The sequence below is a fragment of the Aulostomus chinensis genome, chromosome 5, assembly GCF_037954235.1.
Source record: "Aulostomus chinensis isolate RoL2024-O1b breed Wild chromosome 5, RoL_Achi_v1.0, whole genome shotgun sequence".
In the NCBI taxonomy this organism is placed as follows: domain Eukaryota; kingdom Metazoa; phylum Chordata; class Actinopteri; order Syngnathiformes; family Aulostomidae; genus Aulostomus; species Aulostomus chinensis.
This window is the reverse complement of record NC_141324.1, coordinates 17,642,081-17,660,466: the sequence shown is the minus strand read 5'-3', so window position 1 is coordinate 17,660,466 and position 18,386 is coordinate 17,642,081. Positions and strand designations below refer to the sequence as shown.

General features: G+C 44.1%; 1 protein-coding gene across 4 annotated transcripts in view; it reads left to right on the top strand.

The window, feature by feature from the left end:
• Positions 1-1,411: 1,411 nt before the first annotated feature.
• fgf12a (fibroblast growth factor 12a) overlaps positions 1,412-18,386 on the top strand; it is a 40,601-nt gene continuing 23,626 nt past the window's right edge. Inside the window, exons 1-2 of one of the 4 annotated variants that reach the window (XM_086203601.1) lie at positions 14,452-15,589; positions 16,862-16,909. In XM_086203601.1, coding sequence (XP_086059727.1) covers positions 15,394-15,589; positions 16,862-16,909 — 244 coding nt within the window. In that variant the 5' untranslated portion in view covers positions 14,452-15,393. Of the gene's footprint in view, positions 1,596-7,243; positions 7,681-14,451; positions 15,590-16,861; positions 16,910-18,386 lie in introns of those variants that run through there. The other 3 variants (XM_086203604.1, XM_086203603.1, XM_086203602.1) reach the window with 3 other exon arrangements.

Here is an 18,386-nt window from a genome sequence, read left to right as displayed (position 1 = left end):
TATAAACAAACACAGGAAACGGTGGTCTGCACGACAGCATAACACAGGGTAATCTGCGCACTAGCATGATGCCGATAATTGACATGCTCGCGATAACGGCTGCTAATACTAGCGTAGCATGCTAACGTGGAGTAGAACATGCACAGTCATTTCCAGAGTAACATTTGACAAGCAACCTGATCACTAGAACAGACAAAGACACAGACGCACACTTCTGAACAAAAGGTTTCATACATGATGGAGTGAGCAAACGAAGCAGTAACTTTTGGCATCCACGATAACTGTGGGTGTATCATGCTTAGGAACGTGACCATGCTCCTGATGCGTGACAACGCAGCTGCAGGGCAGCGAGAACTTGCCGCAGACGTGTGACCACAGCGCCGCAATAGGGCTGTGAGGCCCTTACACACGCAACCAAAACAAAGCCTTTAGTACAAAACCTGAATTATGCTGCTGTCTTTATGTGATGTACAGCAACATGACATAGAGTATGTAGTGTCCAGCACTGTCTGGTGAATACAGGAAGTGATAGTGGTACCAAAGTGGACGCATTAGTCTGCTTTGTCATGGAAAATCCAAATATTACCATTTTCACCTCCCTCTTGCTCTACAGAAGAACCACGTACTCTGACATGTAAGGGCCTGCTCATCACTGTTTGCAGCTTTAAGCAGGACCCCGGTGCCCATGTACCAGGAGCTGAAGGCTCGCCTGGGTATGACAGGTATGCCCTGTCTGAGTGCTTTCTAGTTTGACATAAAACCACTGAACAAAATCCTTGAAATGTTTGGTTTCAGTTTGTTTAAGCTAGTTATTAACTGGCATCTGGACTTTCTGATTAGCCGTTTTTTTTTATTCAGACATGTCCAGTAAATGTTTTAATTCCATTGTCAGTAAGAGGGTCGGAAAATCTGAATAACACTTAAATTCAACATTCTGGAAATGATGTGGAAGGCTGTATGACTCATCCATTCATAAAGATAAGCACGTACTGTGTGAAAGTGCACTTGCTCTTTAATCAAAACTAGTGAATGCTTAGAGTGAGCTGCCATAAAACTATCTTCTTCTTCAATGGCTAATATTTAAGTTGAGTTTAAAAAAAAAAGATTTTTTTTTAAAAAAAAAGGTAGAAATTCGCCACAACAAAATAGTCCCATCATCTTCAGAATGAACTGTAAGGCTGCACTGCTGTAGGAAGGCACGTTGAAAATTACAAAACCCTCCCCTGACATTTCCACACTGTTCTCGAGAATGCACACCCAGCATTCAATAACCCCTGCAAACACACACACACACACACACACACACACACACACACACACACACACACACACACACACGCACTGACTCTTCACCTGAGCCCTCAGTCAGTCCACTTCAGACAGGAACTGGAGTCGAAGCAGACGCGCAGCTGCATCCATCATCAGGGGTCCCGAGCGAGGATCATTTTGCAGTTTATGACTTGAAGGAAACAACTCCGCTGTGTGTCATCGCCACTGCTCCGCTGTCCCAACAGAGGAAGCTCGTCCCTCCAAGCCTCCGGTCCTTCAGTCTGTAACTTCTGCACCGTAAGGAGAAATGGGTGATAAAAACGCCGGTAAGAAGCCTCCACGTGTTCATATGTACTGTAAGCGTTTGTTTAGTTGGCATATGTGTGCTTCCTGTAAGAGGGGCACTCCTAACTTAAAAAAAAACAAATTCATATATATTGCATGCATTAAATGTGACGGTCGGGTGCGGAGGAAAGTCCATCCAGCTCATATACTCGCTGCAGCGCGATGCGGCTTCACCCGGCATGCACCCTCCAGCGACCCAGCACTGGCAATCAACAACAGAAAAACATCTCAAGTGTGTCAAAAACGATTAAAGCAATACAACTTGCATGAAGTATATGGGGTTCATACTGTATATACGAGGTTCATGCTGTATGTGAGGTTCATACTGTATTATTATTGACATTGTCGAGCTTTAGTCTCCCTGCCAGAGCTTTCCTCTGAGCCGTCAGCTGATTCCCACCAAAGTGCTGCCTCTCCACTATTTTCGGGAAGACGAATGCACTGCTGCTCCCATGCAGGGTGGCCTGAACCCCCAGCTCTCTACTCTGCCAACAATTAATGGTGGTATTAGAAAATATATCGCCTATCCTAAATAAGATGAATATAATATGTACAAGCACAGCCCCCCCCCCCCCCAACCAGGAGTTTGACAGTTAAATCAGGTAACACTCTACATACATTTTGATAAGAGACAGAGAGTCCTTCCTGAAGCAGGATAATCTCCTCTTTCATTGTCCCGTCTGTACCCTGAGTTTGCAAAGTACTCCTGACTTCCGTTGTCGGCTAATCTCCGTTAAACCTGACTTTCGCTTTTCTTAAACCCATTACACACTTCTTAACCCTACTCAGGGAAATGGAAGTGTCCACTATACTATTCTCTTTATTTAGGGTTGTCCTCTATTATTAGTTGGGACCACATAAACAAATTACAAACCAAAGACGACTAAAATACCCCCCCCCCCCCCCCAAAAAAAATGGAGTAAATACCATGTTGGTTGTATCAGAGGAAGTCATTTGCTTATTGGTTGTGTGTGTGTGTGTTCTTGTACTTGCTACATATTAAGGACTAGAAAACGTATTTAACCAACAGAGTGAGGACATTTTTGGAAAGTGAGGACAATGTAGCTGCTCACATCTTCGAAGGGCCATTTGAAGGTCAAGACTTGGTTTTAGAGTTGAGATTAGAATCAGGTTCTGGTTAGGTTTAGGGTCAAGGTTAGGGTCAAGCACTCAGCTGAGATGGTCAGGTTCGGGGTGAGGGGCTAGGGAATGTATTACGTCAAAGCAAGTCCTCACAAGGATGTGTGTGTGTGTGTGTGTGTGGGTGCGCGTGTGCAGGATGTTTTGAAATCTGCGTTAGTTGTTAACACCTACCACCACCGAGCCTTTACTTTGCAGATTGACCTCCTCAGCAGCAGTTTGTGCACCCCCCCAACCCTAATGCCCCTCACCCCACTTTAGATTTGTTCTGAGACCGACTCTGAGGTCATCTCATTAGGTGACATTGCACATGACGATTGTTGTGACCTGATCATAAAGTCACGTTTGTCTTGTAAGACACGGCAGCTGCATGATCGTAATCTGACGTTATGGCTTGTGCTCTCTCCATTTTGCAATCAGGCAGCAAGGCTGGATTACGGTTTCTTATTTTACGTAATCTCATTCAAAGTCATTCTCATTTGGGTTAAATGACAACATGATACGACTCTGTGTTTTTCTCTGTCTGCTCTAAACTGATAATGCTACTTATCTGTTTTACCAAAACCTGGATTATTCTCTTTTTCTGCATAAACAGAGGGAATGAAACAGAGATTAAAAAGAGACCCACTGCATCACTTTATCAGGGGCCTTTACGCTCTTGTGCTAAACTCTCCACGTTGTGTAAACCATGAAGTACATTTCGGTGTTTTAGTAGCTGTGCCATTCCTCGCTGACCCACGTTTCTTCTTGGTGCACTTCTCTTTTTTTCTCCCCAAAAAAGGTAAAGAAGCTCTTTGTAAACAAGTACACACAGCACTTCTTTTTTCCCCTCACTCCGTCCCACCCCTCCGTGCCCTGGTCAGTTAAATCCCCTCTTTCTTTGGTTTGTGCACGGCAGCAACCTCGCACTTTTGGTTCGGAACACACCCGCGGTCTTGACTCTATGTATACAAATTTGACCTTTTTCTTCCTCTTTCAGCCTTTTTTTTCTCCTCTTTTCCCATTCTACTTTTCTGCATGAAATCCTGATTCAGGAATGTTTTTGGGTTCTCCACCCAGTGAAGACATACATCAAGACGTATTCTGCCATCTTGTGTTCCGCAGCAGGTCTCCCTATGAAAAGAAACAACAAAAATCATCTTCCACTGTCGTTATTTTTACTCTGACACTTTATCCATGACATCGTGTTCTGGTGTCAAAATTGAGCTCCCAACCTCAAGTTTGCACACTTGCCATTTGGCACCAGGTTTTTGGCAGCCATCAGATTTGCAGGGATGCTGGTTTTAGCAACACGGGCTGCTTGAGCTTTCGCAGAATATGTCAATGCTTTTAGACGTTTCAGCACATGGTTACTACCGGGGTAGGTTGATTTTCACCGCGCCTGCTCCTTCGAATCAGCTTTTTTGTCTATTTTTGCTCAGGCTTTTGTAGCTGAACGTGGAAATCGGTACTGAGCACTATTTCACCCGTGTGTGAGATGAATAGCAGTTTTTCCAAGCAGCCTAAAGACTTTGGAATTTATTTCATCCGACATCGAGGAAGACTCTAATTTCCAATTATCTCAATAAATAATGTTAATTTCTATTTTTTTATTTTTTTTGGGGGGGGGGGTGGCATGCAATAATCAGTCATCCATAACAGCGAGCAGCGCGTGGTTGTCCACGTAACGGTAACGCTGTTTATCTCAAGTGTTACGTTCATGAGTAAAGCTCTATTTTTTCATACAGCCACAATATCCAGTATTTGTGTGAAATGTGCGACGAGGTGCATGAACAGCGAGAGGATCACCAGCCTCGTGTACAATTTGATGATAACGTATGAAATGCATTTAAAAAAAAATCAACTGAAAACTGTCCCTGAACCATAGAAAATAAATCCTTCTGGTCCCATTCGATCATAGGAATTAATCAGTCATTGGGGGTCTGTGGATGTAAACTGACAAGCAGTCAGATCACGTGACTATCGCACCTATTTAACTATGAAATGCTTTTCCCAAATGTGCTCAGTTTAACCGGACATCTCGGAAGTTTTCCACTTTTTTTTTTTGGGGGGGGGGTGATTTTTGAATATGAACCTTTATTGTCAACCTCCGAGTCTTTACGAAGTCAAAACTTTATAAGTGACCTGAGATCTGATTCAGTCAATCATGAGCTTCCTGTTACTCTTCATGCTCACAAGAATAATACAATAAAATCAAAGTAAATTAAATATTGTAATTATAATAACAATTAGGACGATTATAAATTTAATTCAGGCAACTCACAAAGCACCCAAGGTCACATTACAATACTTCAAAAATGAATTAATTAAGCGCTGAAATCAAGTCAATGCTTCTATTTTAACCCCACCTGTCCATGTGTTGGCAGGTCTTTGCATTAAATATAATAATGATGTATATCATGAATATGAAATAATGAGGTGGTTTTTTTTCTCCTCACTGGGGACAAGCGTTCTTTTAGCCAGCGGTGCACATCTAAGTAGCCTGAACATGCGCTGCTGTCATCAAGACACTACCGTCCAACTGTTGGCCCGCGTGTGTGTTTACGGCCTCCTCTGTGCCCTCTGAGCTGGATTTACAGCATCATCAACATATCTGTGACTGTTAGGCCGACGCCAGCACCCTCCCTCCTCCCCCCCCCCCCTCCACCCATCACCCCCCCCCCCCCCTCTGACCTTTGCTTATTTGCATGGCCGCTGTGTTTGTAGCATTCCGCTGACCCGAAACGACCTTGCAATGTACATTGTATGTATTATGTATTGTGTTCCCAAGGTCGCTGCTGACATCTAATTTAACAGGAATCTCATTTATTTTCTCAGCACGCAGCAGAATCAAAGATCCACATTTCTGTTTCAAGATTATTTCTCCTTCCTGGTTGAATTTCCAGCTCTTTCCTTCTTATTTGAGAGTTTTAGGTTGTGGCACCCTCTAGAGTTACAAGATGGACATGGCAGCGTTGCTCATCCTGGACCTGGGACATAATGACATTTTGAAACTACTGTTCTTAGGATTTTTTTTTAAATTTTAATTTTCTTTTCTCATAAACACCCATCGAATGGCACAAGGATGTACTATTGTCTGTCGAGGACAGAAAGCATTATGTAACTGCTTGATAAACACGGTGAAATGACTCCAAACGTTTTCTGGGGCGCTCCAACAGGTCCTAGAGGTTTTCTGACAGTGATGAGCCCTAATTGTGAATATGCTAAAGAGCAATTAAGGCTGTGAACTCTAAAGAAACATGGCGACGAGATGATTGTTGGGTTAAAGTGTAGGAAAAGACAGCGTGTATCCTACACGGTGAAATGAACTTTGACTTTTTTTGATCCAAAATTCCACTTTTTAAAGTTTCTTTTTCTTTTTCTGGTGAATAATCAGAAAAGATGGCAACATGATGTTTGTTTCTATTAAATTGGTGCAGTTTTGCTGTTGAAACTGTAATAAATCACATGATGATGCACAAAAGAAAAACTGATGCTGAACAAGAAAGACAACAAAACTAGATTGTGAGACCTGGCGTGTAGTAAATTATAATATTCTAAAGTTATGGTTAAAAAAAAGAACACAATTTAATGGATTTGCTCACATGGTATCAACACAGATTGAAATCTTATTATTTCTGTTTTAAATGTATTTCGTTCCTCTCGGAACCTCCTTGGTGTCAACCTGCCTGTTTGAGTGAACTTTATTTTTCATTCTGAAACATATTTTTGTTTGAAAAATCATTTTTACATTCCTGCCTGTGAGAGAGCAGTTTAAAAGGGACTGAAGTCAACAAGTCAACAAGTCACAACTTCTCATCACGTCACTAGATCCTGATCGATGTGTTTTACTTCTATTTATCGCATTGTAACTTATTCAAGTTGTAGGTAAGAACAAATTCAAGTTCAGTTCTTTCCTTTTTTTCTTTTTCTTTCCTTTCCCTTTCTTTTTCTTTAGTGTAACAAAACCATCAACTTTTCTGTCTCTACACGCATGAACACAACACCGTTTGTCTTTAAAGCTGTGGGCTGCAGCTGACGTCGGCTCTGCGTTGCACGCTCCTTCCCAAATGCTCTGGAGAGAGAGAGAGAAAAAAAGATTGAGATTTTGAGAGAGAGAGAGAGAGAGAGAGAGAGAGAGAGAGAGAGAGAGAAACTATTGGTTCCTGGAGGTTCAATAATCGTCCAGCCGGTCGTCTCAACTGTCTTGCTCCGCATTAGCTCACTCGTGGCCGGCCTGCCTGACACTTTTAATTTTTTTTTTTTACCCCTGCAGTTTAACTTTGGCGTGCATGCTCTCTCTCTCTCTCTCTCTCTCTCTCTCTCTCTCTCTCTCTCTCTCTCTCTCTCTCCCTCTCTCTCTCTCTCTCTCTCTCTCTCTCTCTCTCTCCAACCACCTCTCCCCTTCTCTCTCCTTGTCTCTTCTCCTGCTATTACGTCCGCTGCTGGTAAAGACGCGGAGAGACGAGAGGGGTGGGGGGTGGGGGTGGGATGTACAATTAGAGCACATTGTAATGTCCTTGCGTTGCCTGCTGTGGCGGAGGAAGAGGAGTGTGCCGTGAACGCGAATGACCGTCGGTGAACGAGGAGAGGATAGACAGATAGAGCAAGAGGAAGAAAGGGAGTGAGTGAGAGAGAGAGAGAGAGAGAGCGAGAGAGAGAGAGAGAGAGAGAGAGAGAGAGAGGGGATCACTCAAGATGCCTCGTTTTAGCGTAATCTGTCCTGCAGACTGTGCCCTTCTCAGCCTATAGATAGAGGCTGGCTGGCTGGCTACGCTATGCTGCCTGACCCTGCTGTGTTGTGATAGCGTTGTCCGATTGTTTGGATTGAGGAAGGCTCCCATCAACCCAAATCAATGAGGATTCTGAGGCCATTCCTTCAGAAAGGAGCGCATATGCTGCAGTGTTTCTGTGGACAACGATCGAAGTCAACCACTATCACCAACGGTGAGAGACCAACACACAGCAGCACCACGGCTACATTGGCTTTGCATGCTTTCTTTAGAGGTGGTGGTGGTGGTGACGGTGGTGGAGGGGGGAGACAGAGATAGAGGTGTGTGTGTGGGGGGGGGCAGGGGGGTGAGTGGTTTCATTGGCCAATCGAGTGTGTGAGTAACATCTTCCGAGTCTGCAGTGGAGAGAAGCCTCATCTCCTTGCGCTCCTCCGTTCATCTGTCCCGAGTTTGTGTGCAGTCTTGCGGGCAGCATCGAGCACGCAGCGGAGAGGAGAGGAGAGGAGAGGAGAGAAGAGGAGAGGAGAGGAGAGGAGAGGGAGGAGAGGACCGGGCTACCGGCGTATTAGCAGCGGGGGGCTTCTTCTAAAGCGGGCCAGACGTGTAGACGATGCGGGCGTCAAGTCAGTAAAGTCCCAAAACAATCAGCACCGTGGATAGCGCCATAGCAGATGCGCCCCCTGGGGCAGGAGCACCCAAACTTTCCACATCATAAACGCAAACCCATCAATATGACGACATGAACGGCCTCACTGATTAATCAGCGCAGATCTATGAGTACAGGACTCTAAAGCACTATACTAATTTAACTCTTGACCTCTTTAAGCTGCCCTGGAAGTCCTCAAACTTCCCTTCGGAATGATGTAATCCCAGCAGCGCCACCTGAGAGCTCACACATATTACTTTGCTTTGCAATATTTATACACAATCTCAATGACCTAAAAGAGGTATTTTGGTTTGTTTTGTTGTTTTAAGCATGTGGCTCGGGAGCATGAATATCTCCAGTCGGTGATTTGGTTGAAAACCCGGCGAACACGCAACAAATTTTGTGGGATTTGACAGTTTTTCCTACTTTTAAAGAGTTAAAAACTGACCACCGACTCAGGACTACTTTTAACTACTTTTCATGTGTCCGATGGACCCTGACGTGACGTGAAACTGCAATCTTGCAGCTGAATCGTAACGCGATCAAATGACATTTACAGAAATCTAGAAACGGAACTATAAGCGATATGAGGAGGGTCGGGGGCTCGGTATGAGAAGCCCACTGTCTCAGACACAGCATGCTGGGACACAACCAACCTGCTCAACAGTGTTTCTGGCCCCAAGCCTAAGAAGCCTCCATGTCCTCTGTGTCTCAGCCAGTTACTGCATTGCTGCTCTTATTTGCTCGTACTATAACTACACCTCTTCAAACATCACGACACCCAGTATGAGACAAAAAACGTTTTTGTTTTTTTTTTCAACTGGGAGACTCTCCTGTCTCTCTCCTAGTTTTTTGGGTTTTTTTTTTGCAGCCACTCTCAAATTCAGGCCAGATAATTAGAAACTCCATTAAGCACAGTTGATTCCTCAGAGGTAGTTGGGACCGAAAGCAGCACACACACGCTGGGATCTGCTGGAAGGCGAAAGCCCCTCCGTCAGTCCGTCCTCGGCACCTCTCCTCACCGTCACACCGGCAGCTTAATTAGTCAGCTCATCGGTGTTGACACAAATGAATGCAAAGCACGGCAGCATAATTGATCTAAAGCTGTTTGAGATGACGCCGCGTCGGGTGAAGACTTTGTATGAAGTGGTTTCCATATCCGGAGACTCGCAGGTTTATTTAGATTTAATTCTCTGTCTTATCCTGAGGCTCGTTGCAGTTTTTTGCAAATTGTAAGTGAGGAGTTAAAGTATGCTTGCAGTATTGGTATATTTCTGCATGTTTTGGAGTAGGAATAGATCCTTTGTTCCTTTCTGAAGTTTTCTTTTAGTTTTTTTGGGGCGGGAGACAAGGAAGGGAGGTGTTATGATTTTGGGCTGTTGAGTAAAAAGATTTCACTTTTTGGACTTTGTTGTTCCCTGCTTGGCAGTGAAAGTATGAAGTCCTGCCTTGGCTGATACAGGTTAACATAAAGAGTTGTCATAGCCGGAGATAATTCAACAATATTCCTAATGAAACTGATTATACTTCCAGCAGAACACCCATCACACCGGCAGCAGTTCACTTTTGAGAAAAAGTAGCCCAAACTTTGGATCCCCGCGTGGTAATTTCACCGCATCATGTTGTCCCGCAGACTTTGGTCCAGAAGAGATCGCGGAAAGTCTTTTACTGTCTGGTTTCAGGCACAATGCCAAAGACACCTGGCAGGGATTTACCAGGAAAGATGTTTTCATGAGGACTTAAAACCCCAGTGCTTGTTTGCTCGGTTAAAGATAACTAGCTTTTCTCTGACAAGTGAAAAACTTTCCTATAACACTGCGTAGGGCTGAGGAACTCATCAGATGTTGTTTTTAATTACAGTTTTGTCATCCGGCGATTATGAAACTCAGATAAAAGTCATAAAAGGATTATTGTGTCGCATTCCATTTCCAACTGATGCTCTTATTTTGAAATGAACAGAAACAAAGCCTTTTATCCACATAGAAGAAAATGACAGTTTGTTTCTAAAGTCACCAAGTTGTTATGTTAAATAATTGTGATCTTTCATCAAAATAGGCACGATTATTATTTTTGACAAATGGAGCTGCCTAATTGCATTGTATTGTGTAATAGTTGATAGTTTTTAGTATCCACATATCCATCCATCCATCCATCCATCCATCCATCCATCCATCCATCCATCCATCCATCCATCCATTTTCTATACCACTTATCCGTTAAGGGTCACTGGGGGCTGAAACCTATCCCAGCTGACATTGAGTGAGAGGCGGAGTTCACCCTGGTCGGGTCACCAGTCCTTCACAGGCCCATCAGGAGCAATCAGTGGCTCGGTATCTTGCTCAGGGATGCTTGGACGTGGTCACCGGGGGAAGTGAGGATCGAACCAGCGACCCTTCGGTTACCGGACGGCCACTCTACCTCTGAGCCATGTTCCTCCCCCCTATCCATACGGCTGTTAAATCAAAAAATAATAACCCGTGTGCATTTGGCATAAGTTTTTTTCTTTTCTATTAATACTTTGACTCTCAGTAGAAGCCGCTGACCTGCTTGTCTCACAGACGCCAGTAGTTTCTGTTTTCAGTTGTAATTTATCTGCTTGTTTGCCACAGTTGCTGGTACAGTTAAACATGCTGATTTCAAAATGTTACTTCAGTGAATGATCACAAAAGCGTGCACCATAATGTTTTTTTGATCATGTTGCGCCCCTGAACCAAGTTTCATTTAGATCACTTTGCTAGATTTTGCATAATTCTGCACCAACAACCTGCTTGACAGATGTGATTACTGAGCTGTATGTCTCACACTGTGGAGGAGACTACGATTATTTGTTGCATGTGATGTTTCAAAAATATATATTTTTATATACGCGTACATACAGGGTTCATGCTTCCATGAAAAAAAAAACCTAGAAAAGTCTAAGAATTTGAAAATGTCCATTTCCAGTCCTGGAACACTTTTTGGAAAACCAATAAAGCCTGAAACTGTTGAAAGACAGTTGCCTGCATCTTAGAATATATGTGGTTCAGATTCATGGTTAAGGAAATAAAACTCTTTTGGTTAATATTGTCGAATCAAACCATTTTAGTGAAATGCACGCTGGTTAAATGACGACATGGATTTCTCCATTTAGTTTTCAAATGTAGAAAATACATTGTCAATCAAGTCTCCTAGAAATTGTGGAAAAACCATGGGAATTTATAGCTAAAACTGTGTATGAACCCTTTGTTTTTACTGATTCATACATGCTGTTAGCTCACCTAGCAATGTGCAGCCGTCTGGTCCATATTATACATGCATCATGTAGTATGTTAACATGTAGTAGAGAGGAACTGACTTGGTCTGTGCTATCATTACAACTCAAAACGCAGAAATTTGGTTCTGGATTCGGAAAAAGATTGGCGGACTATTGTTTGTTTGTTTTTTTAAATGTGTTTAAATGTTGTTGAAAGTTCTGCGTGCGGAACTAAAAGGAAGTTTTATGTAAGTGAGTCTTGTTGTAGGGTTAGAAGTACAACATGTGCGTTAAAGTATGATGAAGCAAAGTGCAACGATGTAAATGCTTAATTGTTTGAATGAGGGGAAAAGTGTTTGCTACTTTTTATGGCCGATGCAATAACAGAACAGATATATATATATATATATATATATATATATATATATATATATATCTGTGTGTGTGTGTGTTCTGAAAATAGAGAGAGTAATCTAAGTCAGATAATTATAGTAGAGTGTACAATAGGATGTAGGATGAGACAGGAGGTTGCACGAAAGTCACATTTGTACTATTCCACCACAACCTCTTGTGCACCACTTGTGACCTATATATGTATCTCCTTTACACCGCGTAGCAACCAGCGAGCTTTGACTTGTGGTGCGAGCGAGAGCGAGCGAGGCCGCGATTGAAGGTGTGAGAGCTACAGAATCCCTCTGTTCCTCCTGGAGACCTGGCAGGATAGTCTATCAGACATTACACCATGTCAACAAATCTGTGAGGTATTTCAAGGACACACTGAAGAGAAAAACTCCTGAGAGAGAGAGAGAGAGAGCAATTGAGAGAGAGAGAGAGAGAGAGAGAGAGCGAGCGAAATCAACCACTCTTTCTCTGACCACGCAGTTCATTCAACTTCCACCAGAGGTCAGCAGATATACAAAAATAGAGCTGAGATAAGTTGGCACCTAATGGATGAGCGCTTGATTCATTGCACTGTTTCCAGATATATTAACGACACAAAAATTTGCTTGGATGGGTAAACATACCTGCTCAACACCAATCATAATCACCTTTTTTGCAGAACCAGTATATATGTACATATTTCTATAGGTAAAATGTTTTTCATTGACTGTTGAAGTGATTGCTGTATTTTATCTGCAGTGCATTATAGCTTGCCAGCAGTGTTTCATCACTTGTGTCCCATCCGGGATGAAGTGAACATCAATTTGTATTATCAGGTGGGGGGGGGAGCCTTGCAGACACTCATTAGGGAATACTTGATCTTGTCCTGACAAAGATATATGTGGATCTCTCTAGCACTCTTCAGCACAAAGTCCCTCCCCCTTTCTGAGAAAGCTCCAAACCAACAGCTGATTTTTTTTCCTCCAAGAAGCGTATAACACACCCCTGCATATCTGTTACAATGATGAATGTTATTGTTATTGACGTTTCTTGTTGCTGCGGTGACACATCCTTTCTACCGCTGCAGCGACAACCCAATAAGATTACCAAGATGAATGGATTTTGATTTAGACTCCCGGCAAACTTTCTAATTTCTCTTTTACCATCTCCCTCTCTTTCTCTCCCTCTGTCTGTCTGTCTGTCTGTCTGTCTGTTTTTCTGTCTGTCTGCCTGTCTGTCTGTCATTCTCTGGGGACAGACTGGTTGTATCTGCTCTCCATCTCTTTCTCTGTCTCTCTCTCTCTTTTGCTCTCTCTCTCTTTCTCTCTCTCTCTCTCACACTCACACACACACACACACACACACACACACACACACACACACACACACACACACACAAGACCAAACACTTACATTCAACCCTTTGATCCATATGATCCAAATCTTATGTAACTGACTGTGGTAGTCAAAAGAACATCTCTCTCTCTCTCTCTGTCTCTCTCTCTCTGTCTCTCTCTCTCTCTCTCTCTCTCTGTCTTCTGCTCTCTCTGGGCTCCGGTTAGAGAGAGAATGTCAAACCGAGTCCTAGAAAAAGCTTCTAAATGTTTCATGCTGTTTCATCATGGCAATGAGGAGAGGTTTGCTGCTGAAGACTCACGTGTTCTTCCTCCCACGGTGTTTGTGTGTGTTCATGTGTGTGTGCGCGCGCGTGTCCTCTGGCAATACGAGACAGGCAATAATAGACATGAAACCAGAGCGCATGCACTCAGACACATGTTCACTGGCCTTATTATTTTTTGAAGTGGGGAGACTCCATTTATTCTCTGTTACCTTGATGACTTCCATTCATCATTGACCTCCCTCTTAATGATGGGGACCGATGATGGACACATGCAGGATGTTGTCTCACATGAAGGCTCAGTGTTTATTAAGACCTGACTTACCTGTCTTGCTCCAAGAAAGTTGAAATGGCAGTTTTTGTTCTGTTCTACTGCACCGTTATCGATGCATTACACACAAAACAAACAACAAATCAGCATTTGAATACTAATTTTATCACACCGTCTTTGAGCACAAATTAAACGTTTTGGAAAAACTGAATATTTCACATGAAAGTTGAATATTTGCTGATGTGAACAGAATCTTACTTGCCGATACCAATGAATCGGTGCATCTCTGATTCTATCCATCTGTGGGATTCCTTGGTGTTGCGTGTGTGATGTGGCTTCCACGCGCTCTGTATCTATGGATCCATGTGTCTGGTGTCTGTCTGCTCTGTATCATCGCAGCTTTTTATGTGAAACCTGTTGTGGTTTTATCCTTTAACAGGATTTAATGTGTGTTTTATGGTGTGTGTAGCTTCAGCGTATGTCCTCAATCACCCAAAGCTGATTCCTTAATGTGCCTTTTAAAAAAAAACAACAACAACAGGAGACTACTGTGAGATCACCACTCCCTTTTAAATGTACATCACCCCTTAAAGGAGGGAATCTCTCTCCACCCTGCGACACCCCCCACCCTCTTCTTTTTTTTAAAATAATTTTTTGTATTTACTTGTTTGAGATCTTTTATATTCACATCTTTTCTTCCTGGTGATCAGCCATCTTTTCCCATCCGAGAATTCCTAATACGAACCTCAATCACGTATGATTGCGTTAAAAGAGTTGGAGAGAGAGGGAGAGAGTGAGAGAGAGAGAGAGAGAGAGAGAGAGAGAGAGAGAGAGAGAGAGAGAGAGAGAGAGAGAGCTGTGGAGCGTTCACTTTGGCGATGTAACCCACCGACAGCATCCATCCGGGACGCGCTGGGAATAATGCTGAGGCTACTCTATTATTTGTGCGCTACAACAAAAAGCTCTCTTGCATGTGCTTCAACTAATTGTTGCATTTTTTTTTTGTTTCTTTTGACGAGAATTTCTCGCTGCGGGCTTAAATGAGCCACATCTCTGCAGCACCCTTGCAGAGTATCCTTTTTTTCCCCTTTTTTCTTTTTCTTTTTTTTTTTTTATACCCCGGCTGCATTCAGAGGTGCCATCGACGGAACCGGAGAATGGGGCTCACATATCTGGGCTCCTGAACATGCAGAACCCCTGCAGACCTGCTTGATTTGCACGGAGTAAATAATCAGACAAGAAGAGCGCTGGGATTTTTTTTCTTCTTCTCTTCCAACCGGCCACTGGCGTCTTGTGCATGAAATTTGATGCGACTAATAAAGAGGAGCAGACAGAGTGGGGAGGATTGGGAATCGTGCTGGTCAGACGCGGCGCTGTTCACCTGGAATACCTGAAGCTCTCCAATGACACACACATCTGCATCAACTTACCAACACTGTTGCATGTTCGCGCGGCTGGTGTGTCGGCCCCCGTGGCCAAGTTATGTTTGATTTAAGATCTCGATTCCAAGTCCTGATAGCGCCATAAAGTTGTACAGCTGCTGAATTACACGCCACGGCCCCCCCATCAAGTGGAAGCTGCCTGACGCGCAACGATGCCCGGGACTCGATGATTCTCTAATCAGGATGACATTCGGTTGAAACACTCGTGGACCGAAACACAGAATCAATTCTCTCAGCCTTTTTTTTTTCTTCCTTTTTTTGTGTGTGTGTGCGCCGAGAGAAGCTGCACCACCTCTGCCGAACTAGACTCTCGCTTTTCATACTCGGTCCGGGGGAGATGGCTGCGATCGCCAGCTCCCTGATCCGCCAGAAACGTCAGGCGAGGGAGTCGAACAGCGACCGGGTCTCCACCTCCAAACGTCGCCCCAGCCCGAGCAAAGACCCCCGCTCTCTCTGCGAGAGGCATTTCTTGGGGGTCTTCAGCAAAGTCCGTTTCTGCAGCGGCAAGAAAAGACCCGTTCGGCGGCGACCAGGTCAGTGCTGTGGGGTTTTTTTTGGTCTTTTTTTTTTCAATGATGTGTGCTATGTGTGCGTATGGAAGCGCCCCCCCCCGTCCCCCCCCACTCCCCTCCTCACCCCACCCACCCCGCCCCTCTTCGGGAGCAGCAGAGGCATCATACTGCAGTCAAGGGCTCCGATCTGACCCGAAGATGAAGATTTTTCTCAGCGGTGCGAAAAATCCACCTGTTCCATCAGGTCTTCTTGTTGTCTGTCGATTCACCTCCCCTGTATACCAGCAGCTTGGATGTATATGATCTATAGGCTGTGACGTAACCCCCCACCCCCACCCCCCTTGTATTGGGATCCTAGTCTAGCTTGAAAATATTTTGATAGCACTGAATCTCAGTCAAAGCTTTGTCTCACTGGTATTATTTTCCATTTACACACTTATTATTATTGTTATTATTCCAATTATTATCCCCCCCCCCCCTTCAACTCACTTAAACAAATGCTGCTCGAAATTGTCTGATTCAATATTAATGCAGATTGGGGTACATAGGGGAGATAAGTTGCACCGCAGTGCACCAAGGCACTTTTGAGATTAAATGTTTTAATGGTAAATGTTTATTGCAGAGAGGCAGCTTTACTGCAGTGAAGGGAGGTATAGCTGTAGTGATTAAGAGCTACTCTGGCTTTATTGATAGACACAGGCTCCGTGCCTACTACGCTCCGTGGTGCCGACCCGTTTATTCTCCCGGTTCTAATGTGTTGCTGCACAGATAACAAGCCAGTGTTTGCAAGTCACCCCTCCCTAGTCCCACTCACACATCCTGCAGACAGACCGACGAGGCAGGACAGACATACAGACAGACAGACAGACAGACAGACAGACAAGACATCCGTTTTATTTTATTTTTTAAATTCAAAAGGGAGGGCTAGCAAACAGCCCGCCTACCAGACAGACTACATTAAAACCCCGTAGACCGGCTTGTCGCCTCAGCAGACAAACAAGCCCAGTGCCAAGACTGCCACAGAAATGCCCGAGTAGAGAAAGAGAATCAGGTAGACAACAAACCCAGTCAGACGTGCAGACTGTGTTGGGCAGGTAGGTAACTCACGACCAGACAGACAGACAGACAGACAGACAGACACACATGATGAATGTCCTCTAATTGCCTTGCCATATATATCTTTATCTATATTTGCATATAAAACAGCCGATTCTCTGGAGAATTTATGAATTCTGCCTGTTAAAAAATTGTTGTTTTTCCTTCTATTCCCAACCCCCCCCCCAACTTCGTAAGATGCATCTTCGAAACCTCCACAGGTGTCCCATAAGGGCTGCAGGCTAGGTCAGTAGCTCAGCCTCCATCCGTGTGTGCTGTGTTTTCTTCTCGTCTCCACCCCATCTCGCGCCCATGTCGACTTCCTCCCTCGGCCAGGGAGGGGGATGGGGGGGGGGGGTAGAGTGGGGAGGGAAAGGGGCTGGGGGCTTCAACACCTGTCTGACAGCCAACGACCCTCTCCCTTGCTGATTTCTTCTGTTTTCTTTCATCCTTATCCGTCTGTGTGGCTTCTCTTGAATTTTTAAGCTTTAAGTCCCTGTTTTTAGCTCTCCTAGCCCAGTCGTTTGTCGCTCCTCTGTCTCCTCCTCCTCTCCTTGTCTTTGGCTCGGCCTCCTCTCATCGTGTTTCTGCCTCATTTTCTTTGTCAGTCAATGTCGGATCAGTCCGTATCCTCGCTCCTCCTCTTCCTCTGTCTGTAAATATGTGTCAAGTATTAAGTGTAGTAGAGGTGCTGCTGTACTGTTTATTGGTGTGTATTATTATGATGTGTTTCTCGCTGTCAAACGCTCTATTAGAACAGGTGAACATTCGCCATTTCATGGTCATGATGCCATTTGTCAACGTAACTAAATGTTTTTGTCCTGCTGTATTAGTATGATGCATTTATTGACCTCTGAGAGCTTCTATCAACCTTCATGTTACACAACTGTGTTCAATATGCTGCCACGTAGAAACACGTAAGCCAGAGTGTGTCGCCGAGAGTCTGTATATACAATCACACACACATTAAACCCCCCCCCCCCACACACACACACACACACAATACATACACACTCTTTACTAAATGATTGGAACTGATGATCCGTCAGCGATGGGTTTGGGCCACCGCGTGGAGGCCTTAATTTATGGAAGCGTGGTTATCGCCTGCAATTTACTGATGTGTACATTCCCATGTGCTTTCGCACACACAAAAGCACATACATGCAAGCACACACACACACACACACACACACACACACACACACACACACGTGTTCTCTTCACCCTGCCTGTGATGGATGATGAAGGGCCCGTCCGAGGGATTGATGGCCCCACCCCAGGGGTAGGTGAGTTGGGGATTGATGGTCAGGATGATGAACAGTTGAGCAGACATGAACCCGCTGTATATTGGGTGGGTGGAGGGGGGGGCTAACTAGTCAGTGGAGTCTGTCTATGGGTTCCCTCTTCTCACACTACAATAGAACCAGAGCTCAAACACCAGTAATACTTGAGTGTTTTTTTTTTTTTTTATAGGCCAACAGGAAGTTAGCATCACCATGGGTTCCCTCAAAGTCAACAGGCCTTTATATTTGGTATTTTGGTTTATTGTCAAAAATAAGCTCTGCGGCAGGTTCTGTTCACATCACCACTTAATCCTTCGGAGGATAAACGCAATCATCTGTTTATGTTATACTGGGAGTGAACTACATCATAAATGACTTCAATGCCACCACAGCTACATTCACGCTTCTTCTGTTTTGTTTGGGTTTTTTTTTTGTGGACA